Source organism: Tiliqua scincoides, chromosome 1 (assembly GCF_035046505.1).
Source record: "Tiliqua scincoides isolate rTilSci1 chromosome 1, rTilSci1.hap2, whole genome shotgun sequence".
Lineage (NCBI taxonomy): Eukaryota > Metazoa > Chordata > Lepidosauria > Squamata > Scincidae > Tiliqua > Tiliqua scincoides.
Window position 1 is genome coordinate 183,793,390 of NC_089821.1, and position 15,928 is coordinate 183,809,317.

At 40.3% G+C, this 15,928-nt stretch overlaps 2 protein-coding genes across 2 annotated transcripts; both read left to right on the forward strand.

Annotated features, from left to right (window-relative positions):
* Positions 1 to 222: 222 nt before the first annotated feature.
* On the forward strand, positions 223 to 5,406 carry SMIM8 (small integral membrane protein 8). The gene is made up of 3 exons (XM_066610005.1): positions 223 to 486; positions 2,600 to 2,741; positions 5,148 to 5,406. The coding sequence occupies exons 1-3, from the start codon at positions 446 to 448 to the stop codon at positions 5,304 to 5,306; spliced, it is 342 nt and encodes a 113-aa protein (XP_066466102.1). The 5' UTR covers positions 223 to 445; the 3' UTR covers positions 5,307 to 5,406.
* Positions 5,407 to 7,115: 1,709 nt separating this feature from the next.
* On the forward strand, positions 7,116 to 14,975 carry C1H6orf163 (chromosome 1 C6orf163 homolog). The gene is made up of 5 exons (XM_066622716.1): positions 7,116 to 7,263; positions 10,357 to 10,451; positions 12,056 to 12,163; positions 12,856 to 13,058; positions 14,546 to 14,975. The coding sequence occupies exons 1-5, from the start codon at positions 7,116 to 7,118 to the stop codon at positions 14,973 to 14,975; spliced, it is 984 nt and encodes a 327-aa protein (XP_066478813.1).
* Positions 14,976 to 15,928: the final 953 nt, after the last annotated feature.

Genomic DNA, 15,928 nt, shown 5'->3' on the forward strand with positions numbered 1-15,928 from the left:
ACTGGCAGCTGCGCTTGCAAACGGATTCGCTGCACGCCCCTTTGCAAGAGCAATCGCCGCTCCGCCTGCGCTCGTAGGGGCCAGCAAAGATAAGTCATGGAAAGGGGCGATGGAGCCTCCGCACCGCAGGAGGCGCAAGAGAGCTTCCTCACCCCCTCCGCTTCGTGCGCTGTCTTCCTGTAGCCTCCGACGCCTTGGAGAAGAGAGGCAGGTGAGTGGAAGGAGAGCTCTGCCACAGATATGGCACTACTAGAGCAGGCGTGGTGTGCCTTCCAAGCCAAGCCCCAGCAGACCCTCTGCACCTCTCTGCCACTGCCATGGAGCACCACAGCAGCCTGATTTCTTCTCCCCTCCCCTGCCCTGCTGCTGTTGCTCTGCATTCACCTTCCTCACCAGTCCAGTCCAGTGCTGCGCCTCCAGTACCCTTTCATGCTCCCCTGTCTAAATGCCAACTCACAGCCCAAGCCTATGCATGTCTACTCAGAAGTAAGTGTCATTAGAGTCCATGGTACTTACTTCCAGGAAAGTGTGGTTAGGATTGGGCTGTCAGTGGGGCTCCCACCCAAGTGTGCACGCATGCATGAGAGTGGCTGCGCATGCGAGTCCAGTGTTGCAGATGAAGGCGTGCAAGTATGTGCTCAATGAAAGGGGGTGGGAAGCAATTCATCAGTCTTAACTTCCCTGGCTGGGAGGATGTAGTAGGGTTGGTTAAAGTGTGTGAAGGAGTTCCTGAAGTGATTTTTGCATGAATGCATGGGCAGGGTGACCAGATGTCATAACCATAAAAGAGGACCAGGCACCCCAAAATGTAGGACATCCAAGAAGAATGTAGGACATGGTGACGTAAAAGCTGAAAACACTCATGCATTGATTTCATGTGGCTAATTTAAACACTATTACTTGCTATTAAATTTAAAACTATATTGGCATATAATTTATTAATTGCAAGAAGTCTCTGTGCTGCCTTCAGGGGCCCATTCACCAGGAAAAGGAGGACATATATGTTTTTCCAGGACATGCGGCTAAAAAAGAGGACATGCACAGGGAAAAAGAAGACTCTGGTCACCCTGTACACTGGCCACTGTTGTGTAAACATATAACATGGGTTACGCTTTTGTTAACCCCTTTGCTGCGCAATCTTATGCATGCCTGGGAGTAAGCCCCATTGAACTTGGAAGGCTTTTAAACTTCTGAGTAAATATGTAAACAGGTTTTCTCTTTTCTTAAGGAAAGGTCAGGAAGAAACTTTTACCAACAATTGGAAACTATTCATGAAGGGGAAAATGGGTCTAATGAATTATGGATTTGATGGGTAGATAATTGATATATATATACGTTTTTCTATGGTTGAAAATGTAGTTTAGACATAACTGATTGTTTAAGATGCGATACCTAATATGTTATATGATTTTTGTAGAAGAACAAATAAATGTTGATTCAGAACACCACACTTGCCACACAACTTTTAATATCTGTTTTCATTTCTGTTTCTGTTTTTTTTAACTTTTATTTCTAACTTTCAGAGTTTGTACTTGTTAATTTTTGGTGTTCTAAAATAAAATTATAATCAAAAAGTAAAACAAAAAACAAGACCAAAAAACCGATGTAAACAGGTCTGGATGCTGTGATTTATTTGGGATTAAGTCCCATTACACTCAGCGGGACTTTTGAATAAACATGCATTGAATTGCACTAAATTGTGCTGCACTATAGTTAACATGTTTGCTGGTTTTCACTGGCTCATCCTTAACTTTCTACAATTTTGCATTAATTGTTTAAAAAGCTAAGAAGCTCCCAACTCAGTTTTCTGAAAAAGCTAAAAATACAATATATAACTGTCCAGCTATTGGCATCTGTTTCTTGGGATTGGGAGGGCATACAAACCTGGCTACCTTGCTGTTCCACAGATCTATTACAAGATCTCTTCACACTCACCCTTATAGGATCAATAGTACGAGAGAAGCAGACTTGGTGGTTTGTGAAAAAAACACTCTCAAGATTTGTCCAATAGTAATATTGACATATATACATTCAGCAAAAAATTATATGCGTTATTTAATATTTTGAACAAAATTTGGTTTATATACCTTTTTTCAAAATATGTTAATATATTTGATTACCTTTCTGTGGCTTAATACATCATCATAATAAAGTTACAATAATCTAAATTGGCTTTCTCCACCTGATTTGACAGTAGTGAATCAATATTCATTTTTCACTTTCCAGAAGCAAATCAAGGACTGCTATTTAGCCTGAAAACAGTTCTTGCTGCTTCTACTGATAAAGTTAACTAGCTTCTTCAGGATGGCAAATCCCAAATGTTCTGTAACCAAGAAACAACATCCAACTTTTGATTAACAGTATTTTGCCTTTGTGTAAACATGCATTGCAAATTTTCTCAGCACTCCAAATTTGGAATGCTGTTTTTTTTTTCACCAGTACTTTAGTACATCCAGAACACTGATCTCTGGTGTTTCCATTAACTCTAATGCAGCTATTGTTTTAATTTCTCTAGTTATTTGCATTCTTTGCACCACATTCTTCCCCAAAGTGTTCAAGTTCATAAGCAGGCACTTATTAATCCAAATATTTTATGTAGCACTAAGATGTCCTCAGCACCCCAGCCTCCAGATTTACAACATGATGCACCCAAAGACAAGGAGTATCGAGCTCCAGGACTCCGAGGTGTCCGGACCACCACCCTGTTCCGTGCTGTGAATCCAGAACTTTTCATTAAACCGGTAAGGAGCTCATTCAAAAACAAATGTGTTTAAGCAGGATAGCAGTGATTTGTTTTTGTATACTTTATATTATGTTTAATGATGGCCAGTGGTGTCACTAGGGTTCGCATCACCCGGAGCAGGAGGCTAGCGCCCATGCAGTGGGCGGAGCAACACTCCAGGTGGTGGGCGTGGTGATCTACCATCGCCTCACCCCCACTGGTTTTTTGGCTGTACCTTTTGATAGAATAAAGATATTTCAACGCAGTTTGTTTCATCGCATACTGCATGAAATTACACATTGATTGGTATATAACATGATGGTATTATTTTTACAAACTGTGATTTTGGTCACTAGTAGTGTCACGTCCCCCCAGGGTGTCAACTTACTAACACTTTATTGGAGCAGTTCTCAAACTTTTAGCACTGGGACCCACTTTTTAGAATAACAATCTGTCCAGGACTCATCATAAAGCAAATTAAAATAAATAATTATAAATAAATTAAAGTAAAATAAATAAATAAGGGAAGGTCAACCCTGTTCCACAAAGTGAATTTTCTCTGTAGCCTGCCTGCAATTACATCCCCCTCCCAAAAAAAAAGAATCAGTAAGATTTTCACCCCTACACAGTTCAATTTAAGTTCTTATATTTCAAGCATATCACTATCAGGACCCACCTGGCTTTACAAGTCTGAGAGCCCAATCCTATGCCTGTCTACTCAGAAGTATGTCCCATTCTAGTCAGTGGGGCTTACTCCCAGGAAAGTGTGGATAGGATTGCAGCCTAAAACAGAAAAAAATTCACCTTACCCTGTCAAGCCTCTGTTTCATTCTTTTTATGAATGAATTACCAACCCAACCCCGGCTGCCTTCTGGAGCATTTGTTGAGCTCCGGCTTCATCAGATCAGGACCATTCTGATGGTCTCACATTTCCCTTTGCCTGACCTGCCCAGGAGCCAAGAAACATTTGCTTACTCGCAAGTAAACGTAACCATGTGGCTTAGTTTAGCTTTCCTTAGGGCTCAATACATTTGCAAGCTTGGAGGAAGGGACCTCCTTCTCAGGTGTTTTTTTTTGGGCTACATTCATTGGATCAAGACCATTCTGGTGTCGTTGGATTCCTCTCACCCTGCCCTTTCAGATGGACTAAGGCCGTTCGCCTACCCACGAGTAAACGCGCGATACGGCTCGGTTTCACTTTACATTGGGTTCCATGCATTTTTTGTTTTCTGGTTTTTTGGCCATAACTTTTGATAGAAATGAGATATTTCAGTCCCATTTTTTGCATTGCATTCCGCTGGAAATTCTGCATCCAATGGTATATAACATGATGGGTTTACTCCTAACCTAGCGACGCCACTGATGATGGCTATTTTTTGATTATAGTCAACAGCTAGGTTGAATAAAAGAAATAAGCTGGTAACTTGCTAGTCAGAACTGCATGATAGATATGACAAATAATTTTCTTTAGTAGAGTGTTCCACAAATATAGGGCTACCTCATTTTTCTCAAATGCAAATAGTTCTGTCCAAGGAAAACATAATCCAAGTTATATATTATTTATTATTTATTTTTATAGCACCTTTCCTCCAAGCAGCTCAGGATGGTATACATAGTTACTCTTCTCTTGACCTCACAACAGCCCTGTGAGATAGGGCTGAATGAGAATGACTGGTCCAGGGTCACTCAGGAAGCTTCATGGCTGCATAGGAATCCAGGTTCAACTCCCAAACCACTACACCCCTACATCTTGGCTCTTTTAAAAGGTTTTATGGGATAACAAGAATCCAGATGAAATTACAAATGAGTTTAGACACAATGTGATCAACAGCTGTTTTGAATGCCCATTAGAGAGATAAAGTAGGGTATAAATTTGTAAGTAAATAAACAGTGCAATATCGAGTGTGTCAACTCAGAAGTAAGTCCTATTTGACACAGTGGAACTTACTCCCATATAAGTGTGTGTATGTCTGTGGCCTAAACAGCTCAACTCTGTCCATCTTTTTTATGCATCAAAAAAAGAACAAAGATGGGTAGGAAAATAAGATTGAAAACAGTGGCATTGTTAACATTCCTTCGGCAGGTGGGAATGTTTGTGTGTGCATTGCATGGATTAAGTAAAATGCTTTGGATTTTAAAGTACATATGTACTTAACCCTTGCTAATTGGGTAAGAGGCACTTTTTCAAGTGGGTGCTCCTCTTTTATTTAGCAGGGGAAGAGTAACTGACCCTCCTCACTCCAGCAGTGTCTTTTCTAGTAGCTATCTGCTGGTGTTTTGCATCTTTTAGATTGTGAGCCCTATTGGGACAGGGAGCCATTAGTTATTTGATGTTTCTCTGTAAACCACTTTGTGAACTTTTGTTGAAAAGCGTTATATAAATGCTGTTAATAATACGTAACACATATTTTTGTTTCCTTTCCAGAACAAAACAGTTATGGCTTTTGGGCTTATAACCATTACTCTTTGTGTAGCCTACATTGGGTACTTGCATGCACAGCAAGAGAATAAAAAGGAACTCTATGAAGCTATTGATAGTGAAGGAAACAGACTAATGAGGCGGAAGACTTCCAAATGGGACTAAAGAAGCTAACAGCTAACATACGATATGAATGTCTTGATGTGGAAGGAGATTCCCAAAATGGGTATATTTTGTTCTGGAGTTGTGACGTGTGTTTCTGTGCATGGAGAGCTATTATTTCTCTGCAATAACGGATGTTTCTGTTGAAATGTCATTAAAATGTGGTGGCTTGTACATTTCTAAATAAAATCCAACATTGTTCATAAATGTAATACTTGTAACTTACTGTGTAACAGACATTATGGTATGACAATGCACAACTTTGGAATTTGTGCAGTCATTTTATCAGCCTGAATTTTAAGACTTTCTGAGCCAGGTTAAGATGGGGCATATGAAGAACTGCAGTACCCTATAGTGTCAGGACATAGCATTTGAGATAGGCAGGTTGGTGTAACTCATGAGAACCACAATGATGTTCGGTTTTGCTCTCTTTGAACAGCAGTTTTTGACACACACCAAGCAGAAACTTTGGTGACAATTTTCTAATCACATTTTAAAACCTAGTTTTGCTATCCTACTTGCAACATATAGTAATTAAGGATTTGTTTATTTCTTGGTGTATGGACATCATCGGGCCACCTATATAGGTGTTAATTTGTATTTGTTTAGAATATTTATAGCTTACTCTTCATTCAGAGGGCTCCCAGAGCAGGTTATAGATTTAAAAAGAAGAAAACACAAAGATCAATGACACTACAGAATACATAAAACATCAGTATAGCAAAAACAAAAAAGGCAGTACTGAAAATTTAAAATCTGAATGCTTTCAAGGCCTGGGCCCAATAAAAAGGCCTTCATCTCACACAAAAAAGATATTAAACTGGACAATAGGCAAGCTGCTCTGAGGGCAGCATACCAAAGCGAGGACACCAGAATTAAGACTCTGCCACCCCCATCGCCTGAGGGGAAGGAATCCAGAGAAAGGTTGCCTAATACTTAGGCAGGTTCCTGTGGAAAAGGCAGTAATTGTTTAAAATGGCACTGCTGCTAGTAAAGATAATAGAGTAGCTGGCTTGCCTGGTCACTGGTGACAGATCATTTCCAAGTAACAAGACAAGGAAGATGTTTGTGAATTGGAAGAGTCACTTCTCTGTTTTATTTCAGGACATCATTGTACTGCAAATGAGTAATATACATGTGAGTGGGCAGACAGGTTACTAACAATGTTTTGGACTAATGTATGAACTTCTGCAAATTACGGTGCATTGTAATTTTCTGTACTGGCCAAAGATGCTACTCTAGTTTTGTGGAGTAGCTGTAGTTGTCTTTGTTCTGTGTGCAAAGACAGCATGTGTTGGTAATACCAGAGGAGGCATTCCAGCCAACTCTTCCTTAAGGGAGAACCATTCTTTCAAAAGTGTTCCAAGTCTGATTCACAACATCCCATTTTTAGTGTGGAAAAGCTTAGCTATTATGAAATGCTTGGATAAACTCCTTACGTTGTTTTAGATAACTATGAATTAAAATTATTTTCTGGGAGGCTGCTTATCACTCCTGATGTCAAATGCTTTTGTGAGCAAAGCTTGCCTTGCCTAGCAACAGTTGCTAGGTGAGAAGTTGGCCTAGGTCCTCACTGTCTTGCAGCCATATGATGCAGAACCCCTGAACACCAAAGCTGCAGAAGTCACGGATGGGCACTTTAAATACCATCTTGCCGAACAATGGTGGAACCCTCCTCACTTCCACTAGCACATGAAGATTCTAAGGAAAAGACCTAATCAGTTTGGGCTACAGGAACTAAGATTTTGCTTCTGCTTCTAGGTCACAGTGAACATTTTTGTCATCATCAGAGTAGGAAAAACCTTGAAAATCATGATTAGGAACCCAGATTTCGAGACGTTTGTTTGCTGTGCTGTATGTTCAAAATTAATTCCACCACCTCCTTCGGCAGACAGCTTTGATCGAATTAGGGAATATAGGCCTTTCAAAACTCGTTATTATGCTCACAGAAATATCCTGGGTAAGTCAGAGACCTACATTTAATTTTTTGTAATTCTAGATGATGATGTCCATTTGTGGTGAAGGATGACAATCACTTGTCCTTCATGCAGATATATTACGTCAAAGGGCATTTGTACTTCCAGCTACCACATTGCTTCTGAAGCATGGTCTGTGGGGCCATGAGGCCTCCAGCATAATATTGATAACACAGGCCTACAAAATAGAGGGTCAGAAACGTTTTTCCCAAACTTTATGGTGGTTTTATATGAATTTGGGGTGCCGATTCCAAAAATGGCATCCGTTTTGCCCTATCACGTCTAGTTTTGGAGACACGGCACAGCCTCATTCGTGAATGGTTCAAGCAGCTTCCTCATGAGGAAGCCATGGTGTAGGCTTCTTCATTGAGGAAGCTGCTTGAACCATTCACTAAAGAGGCTATGCTGTGTCTCCAAAACTAGACGTGATAGGGCAAAACGGATGCCATTTTTGGAATCAGCACCCCAAATACACCCAGGAATTGGTGTAACATTTAAGGAAGCAAAATGTGTGCTGGCCTGTGTAATTAGATAATAAGTTCATGAAGGAAAATTGTATCAGTTACTTTAATTGTTGCAAGGTCGAGAGCAAAGTTCAAAAGCAAACTCAGTAGGCAAGAGTGGTGATCGTCTGCAAGCTTTATTTCATTGCCAGCAACTGGCCTCTCAGGGACTCCTTGTCCAAAGCGAAGAGAGCAATGAGAGCCATGTGGGAACTCCCAAAGCCCTCTGGGAGAGTGCAATTTTCCAGTGTGAGCCTTTTCATTTTATTGGATTCTGGCTCCTTTGTTTGAGGAGTCTTACATTTCATTGGCTGATGTGTGACATCAGAGATAGAGGCCTTCTCAGGATTGGCCACAGATAACTTTATGTCCTTTGCTCTTATCTTTTGCTACTCTTTACTTATTTATTACTGGCCTTTGGTATGTCTTTGCTTACCTCTGGCCATTCCTCACTGGCCTGACCCTGACATGTTTCAAACAGCCATCTGCTTATCTATTCAACATTCTTTCTGTCTGGTCTCATTAATCACTGTAGGCTTTCTGCTAACCTTTGTCTGAACTAGCCTCTTGGTTTTTAATTCTCTATTCCATGTGTGATTCCCTATATGTGATCTGTATAGTGGTGTAATTTCATTTATTTAATTCAGGACAAACTAAACTCTTATTGTACAAAAGGATTCTCTTTTAGAACTCTTTTCTTATTTAAAACAAATATCATTTCCCTCTGTGTCAGCTTAGAGGTTCTCATTATGTTTTACTGGCTCTCATATTATCTTGTTCCTGTCCAGCTGTTTCTGCGGGTATCTGTATCTTGAAAAACTATTTTAATTAGCAACAGATTTACTGCCTTTGCCAAGGCCTTGTTCCTCATTAAAGTGTCTCTAATTGGGTGTTTTCTTAGCCTCATACTCTGATTTATGTTGCCTCTTGGTGCCAAGAGATATCTTCCTTCCTGGCTACTTCTTATCTGTCTTTCCTGTATGTTGTAAATCTGTCTCTGAGTTGTAGTCTAATCTCTCTTTAAGTTGTAACTCTAGTTTCTCATTAGAAGTTGACAGGCGGGACCTTGAGTCCTTTGAAGTCTTATAGAGAAGATACAGAGTTAGGAATGTTTTGACTAAGATAAGAGTCTTATCTGTGAGATGTTGTTTTCCTCACATTCCAGGTCCATGAGGTGTCTGTGAGGCAGACCCTCTAATTAATTTCTTGCTAAGGTTGCATTTTGAATTACATCTGAGACTTAAGTCTTTTTTAATTTAGCTTCCACTATTCTGTGTATTTCTATACTATTATTTAACTTTCTTAACAGCTAGAATTCACTTTGAACTATCATACATTGCTACTAACATTATTTACACTCTTAAAGACACTAATCATTAAGCATTAAAAGCAAGCAGCCATCATACTCTCTTTGACATGAAACTTGGCTATATTGGCTCCTCCCAGCCTTCAATATATGCATACATGACTGTAATTTTAATTTAAAGAGAAGCCTAATAAAATAATAGTTTTAGAAATCCAAAATGCTTTTTCTTGCCATGACTTAAGGAAGCTTGAATGCAAAAATCCCTTTTCCTTTTTAATTCTCTGTTCACTTGTTTTGACATTCAAGCTTGGGAGTGTATTTTTGATTTAAAATTAAACTAATCTGTTCAGTTTAGTTTCATTTATCATATTACCAATTAGCTTGACAGGTGGAGATTCCAGCTTGTACTCCCTTTTTACAAACAGTGTTACCTTTATCTGATGTCCTTGACAGTTCTTAAGAAACATTCCTTAATTTACAACCTGTCTACTAGCTGCAGCTTCAGAAACCAAAAATGCTTTCTTTGTTCCAAACATTGCTAAACATAATATTTTTTCCTATTTCTTGAACATAGAAACTTAATAACTAATTTTGCTGTAATACCCATAAACATAGCACAAACATTATTAACATAAGTAAACATAAATGATTAGTTTTAGCATAAATGGCTACAAACACTCATAGCATGGCATAACATTTGCTTCATTAAACATTTGGTCTGTTAACATAAGTAAACATTTGAACACTTTCCCTATTAAACTTCCTAATGATTTAACTTTTAATTTGTTTGTGTTTGGCTTATGGCTTTCACTAGCCTGTATCATAATGGCTGGTCTAAGGTCACAGATGTTCTGAACCTGCCAGCTAGAACCAGTGACTTGATCTGTATGTTCTGGTATATCGGCAGGGCTACAAAAGTTCTTGACCTGCAGTGTTCCCAGATTCCGGAGTGACCTCAACCACTCAAAGCAGTCATTGGCTCCCCCCCCGACCTAAAGGGCTAATAAAGAATTCCAAATAGGAATGGAACATGGCATGAACAACAGCATAACCCATAATCCTCTGTTGCTTAATGGCTGGGCTGCTTAAGCCCCAGAACGAAAATCCCCTTTTGATACTCTGCTTTCCCCTGGCGAGGGGCTCCAGGACATCATGTTATGCCATTAGAGTTCAATATTTCTTTAAAAAAAATTGTATACATTGCATATGGCATAATCTCTACATTAGCTGTAGTACTGCATTCCTCTACCATTTGTTGGCTTGTCCAGATATTGGAGCAGACCTTAAGCAACAAGAAGAAGACCGAAGAGAAGCAGAAGTACAAAAACGAATTGAGAAGATCCAAGCTAAACTATGGGTTCAGGTAAATGACATTAACTTCAGTGTTTCAGAGTGGCCCTTCTCTAATGTTTACTGACACTCAATGCAGAATACTTGATATTTATTTACATAAATTATTTGCTGCCTTTTGCTCTAAATAAATGGAACACTCAAGGCAGTGTACAACTCAGAAAAAAAATAAGTCAAAATATGAGCAACATATAAAGTACAATAATCATAAAAACCATTATGAAAAGTACAATAAAAAAGCAAAAAACATCAAAATACTATCACAAAGCTCCAAAGCAACTAATTAAGGGAAATTCCAGCAGATAGGAAAAGTCTTTAATCCTTTCTGGAAGGGTAATGAGGGAAGCAGTTCTTCATTCCACTGGGAGAGAGTTCTATAATAGGCACCACCACAGAGAAGGCCCTTCTCCTCATTTATGTCAATTTGGCCTCTGCCTGAGGCGGCGTGCACAGAACAGCCTCTTTTGCTGAACTTGAGATAAAAAACTTAAGAGGAACCAAACTCAAGAGGAACCAAACCAGAAATTGGTTTGGTTCCTCAAATACCCTGGTCCCAAACTATATTCACTTTAAAGGTAAAAACCAGCACCTTGAATTGCACCCAGAAACAGATTGGTAGACAGCCACAGGAGCAGTGGATGGGCTGGATCAAATTGCCTGGCACCAAAGACTACACAGGCCACTGCATTCTGCGCTAACTATAACTTCCAGATGGTCTTCAAGGGCAGCCCCATTGCAGTAATTTTATTTATTTACAAAATTTATATTCCTTTTTCTTTCTCTGCTGGGCACTCAAAGCTGCTATTCCCAAGCGGTAATCATGTTCCCATGTCACCATGGCATGGACCACTGTGGTTAGGTCCGATTGACTCAGATATGGCTGCATTTGTTCCCTTACCTTGTGGCTGCATTGAGGCTGCATTGGTGCTGGAAAGTTGGGTAGGACTGGACCCCAAATGTTGTGTTGCTTACATTATTCATGCAGGGACAAAAAACTACTAGAGGAGGGGTCAGGATATGGTGATAGGGCCTGCAACCATCTCTGACCCCTCCTGCCCCATTCCCTCCCCCGCCATGCCTTCCCCCACCCCAGAATGCCTCTCTCCACACTCCGTCTTGCCTCTCTACTGCCTGGTGCTTTGCACAGAGTGTCGAGTGGTAGACCACCAGCCTCCCATCAGCACTGGCCCAGCACAGGCTTCCGCTGGGCCAGCTTTGGTGCTGGGCCAGTGATAATGGTTGCAGATGTGCCTTCCAGCATGTTTGTGACAGTGTGTGCTGGCAGTGAGCTGGTGCTCACTGTTCAGGATTGGGTTGCCCATCCCTGGAATCTTCACATAGAGCAGAGAAAAATTTCCTATCTAAAACCTGAAACATGCTGCCCGTCTGTGTTAATACTGACTTAGACAGACCAGTGATCTGATTCTGTATGAAGCTGGCATATTAACATACACAAAAGAAGCATAAAAAAATACATACAGTGTGGGAAGGTCCTGTAAGGACCTTTCTGACCATTTCATTAATTCATGTTCAAAATGGAGTCAGCCGGCCTCAAAGGAGGGGGTCTGAGTAACTATTTCCTAACAAATCAGGCTTAGTTCTGGCTTTTTTTGGTAGGCTGAAGCAGAAAAAAAGGATGCAGTGGAAGATGCCCTCCAGCGTGCTGAAGTTATACACCAGAATGATCTAGAAGATCTTAAAATGAAAGATGAACAAAAATTGCAGGTCAGTAATTTTTCATTCCTCAAGTATTAAGAGCCTATTTACACATGCAAAAAATACAATGTGGGATCTGATCTTCCCTAGACATGTATGTGGAGGAGGACATTGGAACATTCCCATGTATTGTCTGCCCTCTTCCACAAAGCAACTTGCATACAAAAACCTATTTTGTATTTTTCTTAAAAATTAGGCTAAAGTCCTAGTATGCCAGCTGTGCACATGCAGGGAGATGTTTAGATGAAAGAATATTCATAAGTAAATCCGCTGCTATCATTCTGAAGTCCTTCCTGGACAGTATCATATGCTATTTCTGCCTGTTGAAGATGGCACTAAAATGTTTTGGTTTCATTTTCAAAGTTTAAATTTTATTAAAATTTAATATGGAATGATTATTTCTAATAAGCTTATAAATAGTTACGTATTGAAAACACTGGAGGGTGTTCATTGGAAAAAAAGGAGCTAATCAATAAGCTTCATGGCTGAATAAGAATGTGAAGCATTTTCTACTTTCTAATACACACTGGATGTGTGATCGTCCCTGCTTCATGCAGGGGATTGAACCTTGCTGGCCCTTTCCAATGTTGCTTCTAATTCCACATCCCAATCTTTTCTAGACTTGTCTTGTTTAAAAGCAGAAAATGAAGTAGCCAAGTCTTGCTCTGTGTATCTAACTAACATCTGTAATGTTGCCAAAGGCAGTGGTATTGAGTACAAGGAAAGAAATGCTGGAACACCTTGAAGTGGAACTGAAGAGAGAATCAGAAGCTGCCGAGCAGCGAATGACGCACAAACTGCAACGGATCATCCAAGAGCTTGCTTTGGAGAAAGCAACAGCTATCGATGATGTCAGAGAGGAGGCCAAGGCCCAAATGATTGAAATCCTTACCAAGCAACAAAAGTACTTAGCTCAACCATTTCATTCCATATATCTAAGGATACATTTTCAAAGATCTGCACCATATACTTTTCCTTGGCCATATTAGCCTGTTGCCTCATGATATATTCATGATATGTATTCCCCTTTGCCCAGCTGTCAAGGGCCCATTTTACGTCTTGCCAGGTGAAAGATAGAAGAGCAGCAGGGTTTATGGTGAACTCATAAGAGCTGAATCCATTTCTGCTGTGAAACAGCTCAAAAATCTGTTGCAGTCGTGGGGAAAAAGGGATGTGATAAAATCCATGTGATAAATCACTGATTAAATTCTATGATTTATAGAAATTATATATAGCATCCCTATTCAGATGCTATGCCTGCCCCATGTTTCATGTGTAGAATTCTTAAATCCCTATCAAAATCCATGTACAGTCATTAAGACTGGGCTTCAATCAGATCTGCCCAGTTTGTGATCCACCCAGCTGACCAGGCAGGAATGGCAGATTACCAGGCAGTAGTAGGATGACCTGGAACGCTGCCTGATGAGATATGCTAGCAGTGATTGTGACTTACCTGATAAGGTCTGCTGCCTCTGCACAATTACAAAACAAACAGCTGCTTACTGTATCCTTGTGCGGTTTCTTCAATTGCAGAAGTCTAAGACTTCCGGTTTGATTTTGATTCATGTCAATCAAATTCATGTGAAGTGTAAGACTTCACATGAATGAAGGAGCTCCTTTTTTCATGTGGTCCCTATAAAACAAACCAGAAGTCCTGTGCTTCTGTGTTTGAAGAAACCATGACTGGAGCAAGGTAAAGAAATGGGTGATCAGAAGACTTGGGATGAAGGCAGTGGTGGCTAGTGATGTTTGGAGATGTTGGGGCCAAAGTCTTTTGCCCCCGCATAGTGTCCATCAATACAACTGTGATGGTTCTTGTGTACAATAAACATTAACAGCAAATGAGAACTCATAATCGCTTCTGCCATTATCCCACTAAAGGCTGCTGCTCCTCTGGAACACAAGTTGCCATGGCCTGTCAGGATTGGTCCCTTAGGCACACACAAGAACCAGTAGCATCTTTAACTTCTTTCTTTTGAGTGGCACATCATCCTACCATATGACAAGCTTCCAACTTTGAGAAGCAGTTTGTGTCTGAGGTGGCATGAGGACTTATTGCTCAAAAGAAAGACATTCAAGATGGTATTGGGCCTGAGCAAGCTGGCCCTTTGGCATGCCTAAATAGCTCTTTGAATCGAAGCCATTCAGTTGTTTTCCCATTTTAAATATGCAGAACAGGGAGACTAGTTCTGCTCAAGGAGCAGAGCTAGCTGTCTCATGAACTGAAACAAAGCCACTTTAAGTGGTAGATTATTTATTATCTTTGGTCTACTGAATAATTCAATTTTGTAATTAGAAGAAGAATGATGTACAAATTGCAGTCCATCAGCTAATTTTCCAATCACCAATAATGAAAGTCTTATTAAAATTATGGTACAATCTTTCCTCCAGGAAACATTTGGAGCAACTCCATCAAGCTGGGATAATTGCTAATGAAATTTATCAGAAGAACCTGCAGCAGTTTGCCTGGGAGAAAAAGCATGAAATGGAGATAGCCTTTAGTATCTCTCAAAAAGAGTATGAGGAAGAAACCAAGAAACTGCTTGAAAAAACTGAGCAAATCCGGGCGGCTCAACTTGAAGAAGTGGCACTCAGGGTGGACAAAAAAGACAGTGAGATTGTGACTCTCAGCCAGCAATTGGAAAACATGACAGCCTGGAAAGACAGCCTGGAAGCTGAGATATTAGAAATAAGAACAGCGTTTCAGAAATACATTAACCTCACATTTCCCCAACTTGCCCCAGGTCAAGCAGATTTTATCTTACCATTCAGAAAGGCATCTCAGTTCACAGACTGTGGTGTAGAAGGGTTCGATCAGTGACAATCTGGATAAGGTCTTCCTGAGGATCCGTTCATTTGCTGCATGCTTCCAACTGTAGGAGAGTGTATCAACGTTGGAAATAAATCAATCATCTTTCCTCCCTTGCAGTATAACTTAGATATTGGTGAAAATACAAATACTCAGTTAACTAATGAGTCTTACGTTCTTGGTGTACATTCTTGCATTCCATTTTCATTTCTAGCAAAGTGAGTTGGCGAGGTTTAGGTATTTACTGTTTCAAAAACTTCAAAGTCTGTGTGATGAGAGGTGACAGTAGGACGAAAGAAATATGTGTGGACACTATGGGGAAGGATAGCCTCACTTGAATGATTTTCACCTGTGCTAAAAACTTGTGTGTGTCCCCAGCCTGTCCATTTTCACACATGACACTTCAGTGGCTTCTGAGCCTCTTTTGGCACTATTTATCTTAACATTTGATGGGTGCTAACACAGAAGAGGGAATTTCAACCAATGTAGTTGTTATACAGCGGTGCTTCCCAAACTTTTTAAGCATTGGGACCCACTTTTTAAAATGACAATCTATCGTGACCCACTAGACACCACCCCTCAAAAAAGAGAACTGAGTTCACATGTGATCTATGGCGCGCCAATTACAGAAGAAATGGGAAAATGTGACATTTTAATTTGGGGGTATGGAGAATACCTCATGCCACAGGTTAGCATTCCAACTAACAATTTTCTTCTTCAGAACAGGTAAGAGTGCTTGCAAAGTTTTTTTTTTTTTAATGTTTCAAAACCTTTTTGTGACCCACCAAAAATCAGCTCGTGATCCACTGGTGGGTCCTGACCCACAGTCTGGGAACCATTGGCATCCCCTTGTATCTGTGGATCTGGCAGGAGGAAGAATGGGAAGCAAAGCTAAGAGATAGCAGTAGGATTAGGAGAAGATTAGGAGGGAAGGAACTGTTCCTAGAGCTGGGGGGGGGGGGTAA

Coding starts and splice junctions, on each gene's coding strand:
- SMIM8 (XM_066610005.1), top strand. CDS start 446: ATGCCAACTCACAGCCCAAGCCTATGCATGTCTACTCAGAA. Junction 487..2,599: donor CTATGCATGTCTACTCAGAA/GTAAGTGTCATT, acceptor TATTTTATGTAG/CACTAAGATGTCCTCAGCAC. Junction 2,742..5,147: donor CAGAACTTTTCATTAAACCG/GTAAGGAGCTCA, acceptor TTTCCTTTCCAG/AACAAAACAGTTATGGCTTT.
- C1H6orf163 (XM_066622716.1), top strand. CDS start 7,116: ATGATTAGGAACCCAGATTTCGAGACGTTTGTTTGCTGTGCTGTATGT. Junction 7,264..10,356: donor TGCTCACAGAAATATCCTGG/GTAAGTCAGAGA, acceptor TGGCTTGTCCAG/ATATTGGAGCAGACCTTAAG. Junction 12,164..12,855: donor AAGATGAACAAAAATTGCAG/GTCAGTAATTTT, acceptor ATGTTGCCAAAG/GCAGTGGTATTGAGTACAAG.